The sequence below is a fragment of the Strongylocentrotus purpuratus genome, unplaced genomic scaffold (genome assembly GCF_000002235.5).
Source record: "Strongylocentrotus purpuratus isolate Spur 01 unplaced genomic scaffold, Spur_5.0 spur5_scaffold_5, whole genome shotgun sequence".
Classification (NCBI taxonomy): Eukaryota; Metazoa; Echinodermata; class Echinoidea; order Camarodonta; family Strongylocentrotidae; genus Strongylocentrotus; species Strongylocentrotus purpuratus.
In genome coordinates, this window is record NW_022145611.1 from 34,467,142 (window position 1) to 34,482,341 (window position 15,200).

General features: G+C 36.3%; 1 protein-coding gene across 2 annotated transcripts in view; it reads right to left on the reverse strand.

Moving 5' to 3' along the window:
- Window positions 1-14,438, reverse strand: part of LOC574069 (soluble adenylyl cyclase) — a 35,652-nt gene extending 21,214 nt beyond the window's left edge. Inside the window, exons 1-9 of one of the 2 annotated variants that reach the window (XM_011675681.2) lie at window positions 11,694-12,038; window positions 9,875-10,057; window positions 5,218-5,361; window positions 2,879-3,022; window positions 2,263-2,471; window positions 1,668-1,782; window positions 1,183-1,347; window positions 852-934; window positions 95-251 (exon numbers count right to left, since the gene is read on the reverse strand). In XM_011675681.2, the coding sequence (XP_011673983.1) occupies window positions 95-251; window positions 852-934; window positions 1,183-1,347; window positions 1,668-1,782; window positions 2,263-2,471; window positions 2,879-3,022; window positions 5,218-5,361; window positions 9,875-10,057; window positions 11,694-11,754 (1,261 nt within the window). In that variant the 5' untranslated portion in view covers window positions 11,755-12,038. 2 annotated transcript variants of the gene reach the window in all.
- Window positions 14,439-15,200: the final 762 nt, after the last annotated feature.

A 15,200-nucleotide genomic window follows, 5' to 3' on the forward strand; every position in this document is an offset into this window, starting at 1 on the left:
TTCATCCATTTAAAAGTCAGAAATGGACAGACTGTTTGATGTTTCCCCATTTTTAGACCAGAGATACTGAAACTTTCTCGATATCAAGCAATACCTTCAAATGCATGCATGCTGTCGTAGATGATGCTGAAAGCCTCCTGAAGACTGTCGCTTTCGTCAATGTCGGCGCCACTCGCGAATATGAGGTTGATGAATACGACAGAAACTTGACGCATCTCTGACAAGTACTCAAGGGGCATATCATCGTCAATCTATAACAAAACATATGACACTAGAATAAAAGCGCATTGTTATTTTTCGCTATAGAAGCCTAGGTTATTATTATCATTATTAACCTTGGTGAAATGTATAATGCTGAAAAACCCTAAAAATATTTGGAATGGCCATGAACACTTGAGCATAAACATGATAAAGAAATACTAGCATCGAAAAGATAGTTTTAAGAACAGCAAGGTTAAGGTATATGATTATTTGTTGGTTTGTTGCTCGATGTCTGTGTTTTTTCCTTCCTTTTTCATCAAATTATTTCTGTATGGGGGAGGGGGATGTTTATCGTAATCAATGATAGTTTAAATGACATGTTGAAGTGGTTGTAATAATAGTTGCTCTATGCAGAGCGAGTTTATCTTTTAGTTTCCGACATTATATAAGCAATGACAAGATAATCACAATAATAAACGTAATGATATAACAGAAAATTAGAATAGAAATATCTTTGACATTTTTGTTCTTTTAGTCTTGTAATGCGAAATTATTTAGTTACACGAAATGAAAAACGAACCAACTAGGAAGCTTTTTTTTATAAAATGATTGTACATTTTTATTTTTATTTCCATGCTGTTATCAATCACCTTTTGAAGAACGGGCTTGATGATGTATTTCCGTAAACGAGCTTTCTCGTCATCCGTTGGCGAAACAAACACGGCAGGCCTCTCTGTGGGGATAGGCAAATGGAAATGTAAAACAGCCAGTTAACCATCCGGTCATATAGAGGACATCAATGTTCTGAAATTTGACAAAAACCCACAACAAATTTATTTTCATTTTCATAATGAAACCCGAAATGCACTAATAAATATTTCATGTTGACATCATAATAGATCTGTTACAACTTTAAGATAACAACTTCGGAGAAAACTTTTGAGCTAACACACACAATGGTGAGAGTTATGGCAAGCTTACGTCTACCACGAGCGTCCTGTGCAACAGCCGAATCAGTGATCCCAGCATCACCGTACATGGCATCCGTCATCAAGGGTTTCTGACCTCCCATCCGAGCTGTAGCAGCCTGGTTCTGAAGGAGGTAAGCTCCAGTCGAAAGCCGCCTCCATCCTGTAAATCTCTCATCTAATCATTTAAAAAAGGTAATGTCTCATGTTAACAACTTCATTCAACATTTAAAATGATCTCAATCGCTAATATTCTGAGTGAAAACAGAACCTGAAATGTAAATTGTTTTTTAATATTAAACATACTTGGTGTTCCCATCTGAAATTTGATAAATCAATACAACACCGTTAACTGTTAAGGGTTCTGGTTCTGACCCACCGCCGACTCTTAGAATACCATAAGGTCCATATTAATTATGATAACCTCTGTATCTTGTAGCCTGTACTGTCGAAGAAAAATGAATGGTTGAATGTTCCTACATGTTTTAAACATCTCACCTCTAAGAGGGCCTTTACTAGCTACTCCACGCTGGCGTTGGTTGGCTGGAAGACTTGATGATGCCTTCATACCTTTACCAGGTTCCTTTGGTTTACGACGATGATATGCCGTCACCTGATTTATGATAATCGTAATTTACCCAACTTTAATCAAGTTAAATCCAGTTAAAGGCAGTTGAATATCATTTAGATCACGATGATACTCCTGTTTGAAGTTTGAAAATAGATTGGAAACCTAATCGATCCGAATGTGGAACACTTATGGATTCCCAACCTTTCTCTTAGATTTCTGATCCTTTAGAAAATGCAGATATACATATACATGGTGTAGTACTATAGTACACTTTAATGTTTTGTAAAATATTATGTTTAGATTAACAATGTGAAATGTAACACTTAAATATGTTGTCGACCTCTACGTAGTGTAAACGGGGTTACCATTCTAGATCTTTAAATCTTTGAATACTGTACATCATACATGCACTTGGGAAGTTCCTCTCTTGTAGTCATCCTGATCGAAACAGCTTTAAAATACATGAAAGACATGCATGGTATTACTTGAGATCAAAGCGGGGTAGTTGCATGATTTGCTTACCGCGATGTGCTTGTCATCCGCTTTGAAAGTATGATCAATAAGATCATGGTCAGGGCAGTAGGCCCACACTTTAGGAGAGAGGATGACGTCACCAGACAGAGCAAACTTTTCAGCAATGTTCGCCTCGAGTACTGCTGGACCGCTCAGGACGAAATGTATGCATCCTTCATTGCCTATGGTCGTGACTCGGACGGGTCCGATAGACACAGCTACTCAACATAACAAAGAGACAGGTGAAATGATGGTGTTAAGCAGAATTAGAGGAAACAGAGAATGGAAGAGAATAGAGGATAAGGAGGAAATGAAAAAGAAGACAGAAAAAAGGTTTAAAAATTGCGCGAGGGTTAAATCGGCCTATTTTTATACCTTCTACACAAGTTACGAGATCAAATTCTGGAAGCCAATGGAACTAAAATATTTTGGAAGCAATCGGAACTGAGAAAGGACATCTTCTTCCAATCCAGTTAAACTTCTCTGAATGTCATTAAAATCATTAATTTTAATATTTCCACCAAGACGAAATTCTCTTTTATGATCAATATTTACTCCGTAACTCATATTGAATTTTACGTAGGCCTATTCCATGGATATTGGGGTATTCATTCATGTTTCCTACCTATCTTGACTTTGAGTTTGACTCCAACCTCTGTGTCCCAGTTGTCACATCTATCCTGGATACGTAGACCGCACTTGATGACGCGTGTTAGGATGTGATCCATGTTTGCTCTAGTCACCTTCCATAAGGCTAGAAAAGCATCGCCTGACGCGATAAAAACACAAAACGTCATTCTTTTTTCTGACTCGTGATAAGAATTCGAAGAATTTATGCACCATCAATCTATTTCAGTATTACGGGACCAAGAAAGAATTACCCGACGAAAATTGACACCATGTTGTAAGATATATGATAAATTAGCGCTTTATATTCAGTGAAAAAGGCGTTTTATAAATTGGTATTATCAACTATAAATCAATGTTTGTTTTGTTTTGTGGCGGATAGGTACATTAATGTTTGTTACGGAAATAATCATGCAATTTCATACATAGCTTAAAATGAATTCTCAATTATCAAATGAGGAAACTTAGTACTTCAAAGTTGTTTTAATGAAAGGAATATTCTTCATCTCTTGTGAGGAAAGAACATGGATCATCCTTTGACAATAAATGTACTGAAGTATGAATATATTGTCTTGCAAGCTAAAAGAAAGTACAATACGATCAAACTAATGAGTCACGTGACGTAAGGTTCAACCTGTACGTGGGTTTTCTCGCTACTTTGTCTGTCGAAGATTTTGATCACGGACTTTTGAAGAAGAAACAAAAAGTTTCATACGTATTTCTGCTGGGTTATTTTAGGCTACATTTAAAAGGCCTTGTGAACCCACAGAAAGAGCGTCGTCATTGACAGATACATGATACATGTATGAAATCCCCAATCTACCGTTGTTTACAAAAAGCAGTCATAACGAGTCGCCATCAAGGAAGGGGGTATTGACGAAACAGAAATCCTCAATGACCCCATTCTCTCAGCAGTCTATGGCTGGTATCCAAGAAATATCATTGTCTTCATCATGACTATACTGAGTAATCCCAAACAGACCTTTTATATTAATGCTTAATACAAGCGATTGCTCAATGACAAAGCAAGATGTCTATATTTAGCCTCGCATTTTCATTTAATTTGATGTCACTGCCGACATTAATTTGATATGTGTCGGAAAGAAGGACGCTTTTTAAGTTAAAACATATAGTACTATGCCAACTCGAGCTTTATTTCTTTAAGAAGAAAAGAACAATCCCTAGTCCATCCGAATGTTAATAACTTTACCTTCTAACTCATTGCTGTACGGTGAAAGACCAATACAAGAGACACTTCCACATACTATACATCATTCCGGCATTTCAGATTTAATTTAAATTTGATGTTTATATTTTAAACTAATTTAAATACTGCGATTTCGCATGTATCGCCCTCCTAACTCTTCATGTATACATTCTTTTGACAACAAATAAATTCTTGGTTTTAACGAGTAGGAAATGATAAAGCATGTCCAATTATCCTACTTCTTCTTCACCCCTGTTTTGTATAGACAAACGATGACTCACTACAGAAATCGACAGCCGCGGTCAGGCGGGGATAAAAGTCGAAATAGGCATTTAAATGAGTGTTTGTGAGACACGTCTTTTATCAACTGAAACATGGCGAACAAACGTTAATCACAGACATGTCCCCAATCCCCGATTCTGATTGGTTGAAAGTCACTTGCGTCTGTTTTCCCAAGCCTTGAAAGAATAGTTTCATCACAAATTTTGTTATTCTTTTTATATAAAACAAATGCAAATTAGCTAGTTAGTATTTCTAAAGCAGAATTTAACTATCCTGCCAGTGAGAGAGAATTTACTCTCCGGCGAAATTAAGAAAATTTCATATGCATGCCTATACAAAGAGCATCACTATGACTATTGGTTTAGAAGAGATCTGTCGAATAGTATTCTTTTGACTTGCCTGCATGCAAGGTTCAGCGTTACTTGTGAACATTTTTTAGCTAAAACCAAACTCTGACTTCTAAAAGAAGAGTATATAATCGAGTTAAAAACGATCAAAGTCATAATTTCTTCAATTTATTTAAACATTTTTATTCACACATCTCGCAAGCACGTAGTTCTTTCAGAAAACTTGAAATGAATCCAAAGAGCATTACAAGAAGATTTACATCAAAATGATAGGCCAACGTATGATCTTTTAAATATGAATTTTATGAGAGCCAAAAGATATTTCTATGAAGAAAAAGAAATTGCTTTTTAGGTATTAACATGTGGGGTACAAAATCAATTACAGGGGCACCAATCACGGACTCGAGATAATTAAGACAATAGTTAACGCCACCTTCATGTCCAAAAATAGTCTCATTAAGTACTTAAATCATTATGATACTACCGGTAACTCTATTATACCTGCAAATTTGAGGACGTCTCCCTCTGTGCCTAGAATGTTCTCCACGATTTCTCCTAGGTAGTCGTTGAGAGTACGAGAAAGACGATCGGTGCCACTGCCCGATCGTGAACTCATGCTGTATCGCTCGCATAATGCAGTGAAACCTATGTTGGGATGAAAAGGTTATTATAATAATCTTTGATTCCGACTAAGATTAGTAGTTTTGAAGTAAGAAAGGGGGGGGGGAAGAATTATGATTTTGAGTCATATTCAATGTTTCATTATTTCAACGAATAATGCAGTGAAACCTATGTTGGGATGAAAGGGTTATTGTAATAAACTTTGATTCCGACTAAGAAATTTGCAGTTTTTCAGTAAAAAAAGGAAAGAATTATGATTTTGTGCCATATTCAATGTTTCATTATTTCAAGGAATAAGAAAATTCCCCGTTCTTTTTTATACCACCGAAATTTCAAGAAATAAATTAAGATGCGATGAAAATCCAATGAAATCGTACTTCACTTGCATTATAATGTACAAAACAGGTATATAAAAAAAACAGTTTAAAGCTAAAGACCAGTATATGGTCATGCGATTGCATTGTGAAAGAAACATTGTGAAATCGATCAGAAAAGGTTAATCATCTAGCATAGATGTACTGCAAGGTTCTGGAATCATCAAAATGATAAGAAATTTGGCCAAGTCTTCATAAAGTTAGAATCACTGTACACAGAAAGATGTATATGGGACTACACACACGTGCGCGACACGTGCATTTGTATCTCTCAACAGGCAAGAGATACACTAATTTATCAAATATATCAATTAGTAGGCGGTTTCCCGTCAACATTTTTATCATCATGTATTATTCAAAACATATTCTTTCACATGATTGGTAATAAGAGCTTCCATTTCATTTTTTGAAATTGGGGCGTTTCCAATACTGGTCTTTACCTTTAAAAAATAATGAAAACCCATAAATCCAAATTTAAAATCCAAATATGAGAATCGTATTAGAAAACAATCATTTTAATATGCAACAATAAAAGGCGGAATATGCCGTGATGAACTTAAGTAAAATGGGGAATGATATCGCTGCTTTCCGTAAATGTTTCTAAAATCTTTTTTTTTCTTCTACAAATTCACTCGAATGCTTATCAATCATTGTAACAACACAAACATATTTTGCTTTATCTGTGCATAGAAATATTTTGATAAGATAATCAAACTCCATGACATATTTTGCAGTTACTGCCCAAACGTGTTGACATGCACATAACTTACTTTCATGCGCTTATTTGTAAAGTATGCCCCCCCCCCCTCTGGAGTTTAATTTGATTCTTACAAACAGAAGAGTTGAGATTATGTTAATATGTGCATGGATTATAGCTAGTATATGGTGATCTAGCGTATCTTGCTAAATATCAAACCTCTTATTATATTGAAAATATGATGAATCAGTATGACATACATAAATAAATGACTATGAAAAAAAAGTTGGTTAATTTAAATGAAAGAGTAATATGTAAAAAAAATTATTAATCCAACCGTATACCCTATATATCAAGCAAAAAGACACATGATTTCTCCATACTGTCGAAAGCACAAAATCATTCAAATAAATTTGCCTCGTTTAGATCTGTGTACCGGCTTTATATTTGGATGAGCTAATCCCTGCATGGAATTAATTTTTCGTCAGACTTCGTAAAACCATTTAAATTAAATCAGTCAGCGAGGCTCCATGCGGTGAGTTCTAAATATAATTTTCCTGAATCCATATTTAGCCCTCTGCATGCTCGTAAGAAAAGCGGTAGCCACACCACACCCATGTACAGAATCGGCTCAACTGGTCTGGTAAATTTACCATCCAGTCTATATATTAATAAACTTTTATTAACATTTATTTAAACTAATATTTCTTCAATGCCTTATCCAATGAGATCTGGACTCTTCCCCCATATCATCCTCAGCGCCCAATTTGCATAACAAGAGTTGAACAATGAAAACGGCAAGGTCTCCTGATCATTGATCATAAAGTACATTGTGCACATTACAATGACAATCAAAGAAAACAACATTTTTTTTCTAGAAGTAAAATTCATACACATTAACGAAGTTAACGAGTTGGATTGTATCTGAAGTGGAAGAAAAAAAAGAAAAAAAAATGTTGTCTAAATCTGTGTAATATTTCGGGTCTACGTTTTAAACTTTCTAAAACTTTGTTTTCTGGTTTATTTATCTAACAATTGCGTTATCGTTGCTGCTTAATGATCCAGCAACGTGTAATGATTTCATCAGGAGTCGTTCAACCTTGACCATGGTTACGTCATAACTTTTCTTAGTGTTGGTATTTGGACGCAGTTACTGGAATTGGAGATGTAAACAAAGTGACAGGCGCCTCGTGAACTTTACTTGGAAGTGTATATGAGTCATACTTCTTCAGAAATATAAGAATTGTAGATGTAAACAAATCCATGCTTACTTCTTGTAGAGATGTTGATGAAGTTAATGTAAAGGTTTCGTGGTCTAGTGATTACGTAACGAACTGTGGACTTCATGGTTCACGGTTCGAGTCCCGCCGCGGCACTCATGTTTTGGCACCATTAATCTAAATTTGCACTCTCCACCCAGTGGTAAATGGGTACTCGGTATTGGATGCGAACATTGACGTGGTTAAATTGGTTTGTACGTGTGCGCTTGTAAATGGTGCATGGCCGGAATACTCCCCAGGGAGGGGAGCGCGTGCACTGCATGCGGATTAGCAATTGTATCCAATGACCGGGGTAACAATAATTACAATGTCAGCCACTTATAAGCGCTATATACATGTGACTACTATAATGATTATGAAGAAATAAATTCATGCGCGTCTTGCATTTATAAGCGATCTTTTCATGGCTCTAACCATGTGAGGGCCACCTATGAGGTATTTTCAAAGGATAATAATACAAGATCCTTCCCAATGTTTAACACATTTCTTCCTCTTTTCTCCGCGTTTCCTGACTGCGGTTTAGGAAAATCGGAAATATTCGCAGCTGCCCATCTCTGCGTGATCTACGTACGTGTATCTCCCTTCTCGATACTTCTCTCCCCCTCCTTTCCCATTTTTGGCGATTAGTGAATCCGTCTCTTGCATGTCTTCACCCATCTATATTTACCTAGATTTGCTATATTTACATTTTTTTAATGAAGACGGAGCAAGGTATGATACTTGAAAATTATTTTTATCGTTTAAAGGAGAGTGAGGTTCCACAGATAAAGCTGATTTCAGCTAACAGGAAAACGTTTTTGTTTTTTTCTTGTTCTCTTCTCCTTTTCTTATTTTTTTTAATAATTTGTGTGTGTGTAATAAAAAGAAAAAAAGAAGTAATCGTAAAATGAGGAAAGAACGAGAGAAACAAAACAATTCCAAATCATCCTGATCTCTCCAAATATAATAAAAATGACTGTCAAGTCTTACAATTCAAGTTCCACTCAACATTCTTTGCATTCAGAAGAGATATCCGAAACGTGTACAATAACATTCCCCTACATCAAATTCCTTACAATAGCCGGACACGAGTACCACACATGTACCATTGTAAAACAACCTACATGTATATTATATGGAAGATTCTGTGACCATTTCACCCAGTCACATATCTGTACGAATAATCATAATTAGGTTAATTGACCATCATTAGACAATACCCTGGACAACTCTTGTCAGCAAGGGTTTTACGAAGGTTCCGATCCGCGGTCGGACAGTCATACCCGAAATTAGACAGCTGCAATTAAAATGCTTCATAAAACCCAGCTTATTGTATCCGCAGACATGTGTACATCATGTATCATTTCCAGCCCTACAGTTTATGGAAATGTCAAGCTTGTACTACTGTTGTTATCCTGGTTATAATTGCAAGGTTTCAACATACCGATTACGGGGAAAAGAGAAAAAGGGAAAATACCTTCTCATGCATTGTCATATTTGTGGTTGTCTATGCAGGGGGGTGCTACCAATTCATGAACATGACTTATAATGTATGTAAAATTTTGTTCTCGTTTTCCTACCACAGGTTTATTGGTTGATTTTACTTTAAAACCAAATACAAAAATGACACAACCCCCCCCCCCCCCTCCCCCACCATACCACCAGCCACCAAAGTATCAAATATGTATATGTATAACAAATTTTAATTGAATTGAATTACATGTCAAGAAGTAAAGAGTGTGTAATCTATAGCATGTAATTAAATTTGTAATTCTAGTTGATTTCGAGGTAATCAAGACTTCATGAGACTGATCATTCAAAATATTAAAACCCGTTTGGGTGATCATTTACATCTATTCATCCCGAGATTGGTTTAAACTTTCCGTTCACAGTAGCCTGTATACTGTATACACATACTTCGGCCAGGGAGTGGGGGGGGGGGGGGGGGAGGCATTTTAGTTATTGCATTATGCATGTTGAATGTTTCGGGGAAGAAAACAAATTACGACGATAAAAAGTAGGAATAAAAGGGCGTAAAGCTTATAATACGTTTTGTTTTGTTTTCGGTTAAAATTTATAGAGAGGAGGGGGGGGGGGCGGCTTCTCTCTTCTTGTCCCCTTTTAAATTCAACATTGCAGTATGCAATATTTCAAGCTATATAAGTATTGTACTATTGTTAGATACTCTTTTTAAAAAAAAGTCTTACCTGAGATATCTGCAAACATAAGCACCCCTTCAAATTTTTGGCTGCTGGGTAGTCGCGTTGTTTTTGAGCGGGATAGTACCAGATCTGGCACATGAGTGGCCAGTTTGTTGATGACCATAGCCTTCTGGTTCAGTCTTTGGGACTTTGGGTGCTCATCCTTGGTCCTCATCACTGGAGGTTTCACTGCAGCATGGCAAGATATAATAGATAGAAAATGTACAGGTATATACACGTAGGAACTCCAAGCACTGTCGCCCCTCTCTCTCTCTCTCTCTCTCTCTCTCTCTCTCTCTCTCTCTCTCACTCACTTACTGCATTTAAGTATAGATGAATGGGTAATGAGTATGTATAATGTTATTCCTACGTGATGCCTGTTCTACTTACTGATTTATTTTGTACTTCTCCTGCTACTAATTTATTGATTATCGTTCATTTTTTAATTTCTTTGTCTTGTTTTTCCCCTTTAAAATTAAAAAAGAAAGAAAAGTTTCTTAACCCTCATAGTCATAGCCTGGGTCACTCACAATTTAAAGACATGGTACATGTACATGCCTTCAATGGCATTCATTTTCTACATGGCATCCAGGGACACGTCCTTCCATTGTTAATTGCAGATGACCTTTGCTTGATATAGGGCTAGGTGTAATTGAGGTAATTCGCCAAATCCTGCCAATTCAGCAAGCATGGTGCACAAATTTTATTCATTTGGAAAAAAAATATTACTTAAAATGAATTTTCGAAGAGTTCGGGGAATGAACTTTTCCACGGAGTATTTGAGAATATAGGTGAGTTTAATATGATGAGCCCTAGCGAATTTTCGCTAGGGCTCATAATATTAAACTCACCTATATTCTCAAATAAACAGCAAGCTTAATGTTCGAATTTTTCACCTGGAATGCCATGTTTATGTTATACTGCAATCATGTATTCGTTTTGTTCCATTTTCCATTGCAACAATTATTTTCAGAATGTATCTACGTTTGTAACGATGTACGTTTGATAATTATTGTATTATGTATTGTTCTTGTATTATGTATATATGTACAAAGTCAAAGACTGTAAACCAGTGAAAAAAGAATTTCCCGAAAGGGACAATAAATTTTCAATTCAATTCAATTGTAGTATTGGATATTGAAAATGACAACTTTATATCATTATTATCTCTTTCAAAGTTAAAATTATTTGAGAGCTTAATATAAAGTAACGTTGTCGTAATTATGATTACATGTTTAAATCATGTACATAGTTCGAAATAATATGATGATGACGAATAAACACCACTCAAATATATTTTCAAAACAGTGTTGTCATAGCAATATATTTGCAATTACTCTTTTGATACATGAATTATAAGGCACGAGGTAATAGTCTACTATCATACTACTAGTACTTTTTGTGTTCTGGTTGTGACCGAATAAAGGAAAACCTGTACAGTGAATAAATACGTGTAGACTCGTGAATAAATTAAGTTACTAATGATGATTTTTTTTTTTTGTTAGAAAATGTTATCACACGTTTATGAAAACATAACAGTAAGGATAATGTCGAATGATGAGTATATTAAGAAACCATACACATGCATTATGTATCTTAAATGGAAGTTTATCTTCCTTAAAAGAGGATAGAAATTTTCGCGCGTTTGTAAGACGAGAACTAAAACTGTCTTATTAACACACGAGATCTATCGCTTCCTCACGACTTTTGTTTACTTAGAAATAGAAGCTATCACACGACAATTCGCTCCCATCTTCCTTTGTGAAAACGTGTTCTGGATAGAGTTAATAAATGCTTTCCGCTCAGAGCTTGCTATCGTACTTACCGTAGTAACATGATGAGTCAATGCTGTCAGGCCTTGGCCTATACAAACAGCAGCCGAACATAAATGAACAATATTCCAAGAGAAAGATCCAAAAATTTAAACTTTCAGAAAGTAAAAAGACAAAGTCAGGCGAATATGACAGTTTGTACTGTGTTCTGAATCACTAAAGATAAACATAATGAAAATCCTCAAACTGTCTTGGGGGGAAAAGAGAGTAGAATGTTACACGTGTCCACAGGGCATGCGTGCTTCATGTTCAGGATAAATTAGCTCAGACGTACTCGGTCATGGTGTGTAAGAACGCGTCGCTCATGATCGGGTTCGCTTTTCCCAAATGATCACTTCCGATACAGAGGTTCCTAGGCTGTCTGTGTGACTAATAATTATCATCCAAGCGTTGAAATTGAATAAATTGATGATGAAATACAAGTACACGGTCATAATTCGCTCTCGTTAAAATGTTCATCCGAGATGGCCACACCCTGTTTCGCCTAGACTACGCAAGGGTGACGTGAGATAAAATAAGTTAAGGAGGGAGGAAGTGTTTACTATATGGTCGACATTTTTAATTCATTCAGTTATTCACCCACTATCATACTCATTTTACAATAACAACATCTACTTTTATATTTTAAAGGCATACTCTATAAATTATACATGTTTTATGCAACTTATAACTTATATAAGGCATATACTTTTCATTACCGTATCTGTGAATTGCTGTCTTTCCAAATAGAAGTTCGAATGTATAACCTATGGCTTATGCAAAGTGTTTGAGCTTTCTTCCCGTATATTCATTAACTATTATGCAATCTACAGGAAAGAGTTCCCATATGACCTTTGGTGAGTTACGATCAACTCCTGTACCCCTCTCCCTCTCTCATAATGCCAAACCGATTCCCGCTCTCTCACTCAAAGTAGCGTATATGTACCTGTATTCTTGCAGGGGTAACCCCTCCCTTATACATTTGAAGTTTACCCCCCCCCCCCCCCGCAGGTCTGGAATTCAATAGTATGCTCAGAAACTAACATCAAAATGTGATAGAAAAACAATACAATTTTCCTTTGTAAAATGTTAAGAAAATTTAGGAAAAAAAAAAAAAAAAAAAAAAACTAGGTCTAAGCTCTCTCTCCATTAGCACTCTCTCTCTGTCTCTCTCTCGACAAAATCAAGGGTCTTAAAGTTAAAATCCTGCTTTTACATTTGGTGATTTTTTTTTTTTCTTAAATAACGTAAATGAAGATCTATGGTCTAGAATCAATAGTATTATGGAATTTTACCATCAACACATTCGATTTACCTACTCAAAATCATTAGTTTGTTGAAGAAATGAAGCGAAATGCTTTGAAAAATATCGAAACATGACCAAAGACAGTTGTAGAATCTGGGCCCTGTCTTATGAACAGTTGCTAGATCTACTGTTGATATCAACAGTGCGTCCCAGAAAAAACGAAACCGAGAATTATCGATGTTACTTTTATCACAATAGACCTAATAAATGACACATAGGTCTAGGTCTAGGCCTAGACTATATATCTGTCTAGACTCTAGATCTATTTGTAAAGCTTAGATCCTCCTCTTTCATTTGATGTAACTCATATGATGCATATTTCACGCACAGATTAGACCTATGGGATTAAACAAAATTGAAGAGAGGGTAGGCCTACAAAAAAGTCATTTGGCGGGCGGTATCCGCATTTCAAAGAGAAAATCACATTTCTAGAAATTTCATTTTCTGCCCTTTCATATGATGACACCTCAATCAGGAAAAATGAGCCAGGAATAACAAAGTTCTGTTTGTTTAAGTAATGCTTGCATTTCCATAATTTGATTAAAACGAATTCGTTTTCACTGGCTACCTGCCGTAGCAACAAACAGAGTTGACAAAAGACTTAACTCTTTTCGTTGACGAACAGCCATGCACAAAGCAGACTAGAGATGGCGTAGGGAACGGTATACTGACACGCAACACTGATGAGGGGAAAGAAAAGCAGAGGGAGACAGCGCATCAAATATGATGGTGTGTGTCCGTAGGTCCGGACTAACTAACCTTCTCTTTTGCCTTCCGCTTCGGATGTATAAACGCGAAGCTTTCATCACAAAGCACTAACCATCATGAATATTTGACCTTTCTATTGTCCAACATAAGTCTTAAAAGATTTAGTAAATATATTGCTGGATTAAATCAAATGTCCAGATAGTCTACAATTACAAAACCTGTCCGGACAGACAACGTCAACGTTTGGGTATACCGGTAGATTGAGATCTGTCTAGTCTAGATCTAGACCTAATTTAGTAATTAAATTAAGAACATATCTATATAGACTCTCTAGACCTAGATCTACTACTAGGCTGTACATGATGCAGATCGTTAATGTTATCATGGTTATCAGTTTTTTTATAACTTACTCTCCACATCTTGACTCTGTTGACTGTTGCTCATATTAATTGATTGCCGGGATTGCACTGATTCGAGTCGAATGTCGAGTAGATCTACCGGTATCATCTATGGCGTTGCCGTTGACTAGATCTAGATCCCTACTTTTTTTTGTTCTCAATACGGTATGTAGCTTGGTATCCGCCTCTGACAATGATCCCAGCCCTAGCTTCTGATCATGATCTGGCACAAAATCAATGTAGGTCTAGATCTAGATCTATCCGACTTCGTAAACAACATAGCCTATTTCTTTATCGTTGAACTATGAGTTTATGACTAAAACATTCTTCTTCTTCTTCTTCTTCTTGATTCCTCCGCTTTTTCGGAGATCAGCTGCAGTGCAGCGAAATATAACACTCACATTTTTACAGTCGAAAAGTTTTTTGAACTCGGATTTAAATTTGCGCGCGCGCATATTAGTGCGCGTCGATGTTTAATCGCGATCGATCACCAACACAAAAATCGATAATAATGGGTCAGAAAATTATTTCATGTAAAAAAAAAGAAGGTAAAAACAGTTTTATCCCCCCCCCCCACTCAATGTTATTTAGGGTACGCGTATGATTGTTCCCTCCCTTTGAAAGCACCCCTATCTCGGACTCCCAATATTTTTGAACCCCCCTTTCGCGTGCTTTTCGCGGGCTTTTTCTACCTTGAAGACCACCCTAAATCCGGAACACTGCTCAATGTACCCCCTTATTATTATTCAAGATATTTTATAACTACCTTTTTCAATTTTCTCACGAGTCCACAGAGAGAGAGAGAAAGAGAAAAAACGCCCCTTTTTACTATTTTATAACCCCCTTTTTTAATTTCTTAGGAATCCCAAGAGAGAGAGAGAGAAAAAAAAACACCCCCTTTTTAAAGAAATCTCCGGGTGAAAAGTTAAACACACCCCCCTTTTTTTACAATTCTCGGGCCGGATTTTGTCGCGCGAAAAGTACCCCTTCACTGGCAATTTTGGGAACATGAATGCGGTCCCTCCGACCCCGGAGTTGGGGGGGGGGGTAAAAAACCAAGTATATATCTTTAATATTGCACTACAGTATTGTTGAATGAACTTATTTAG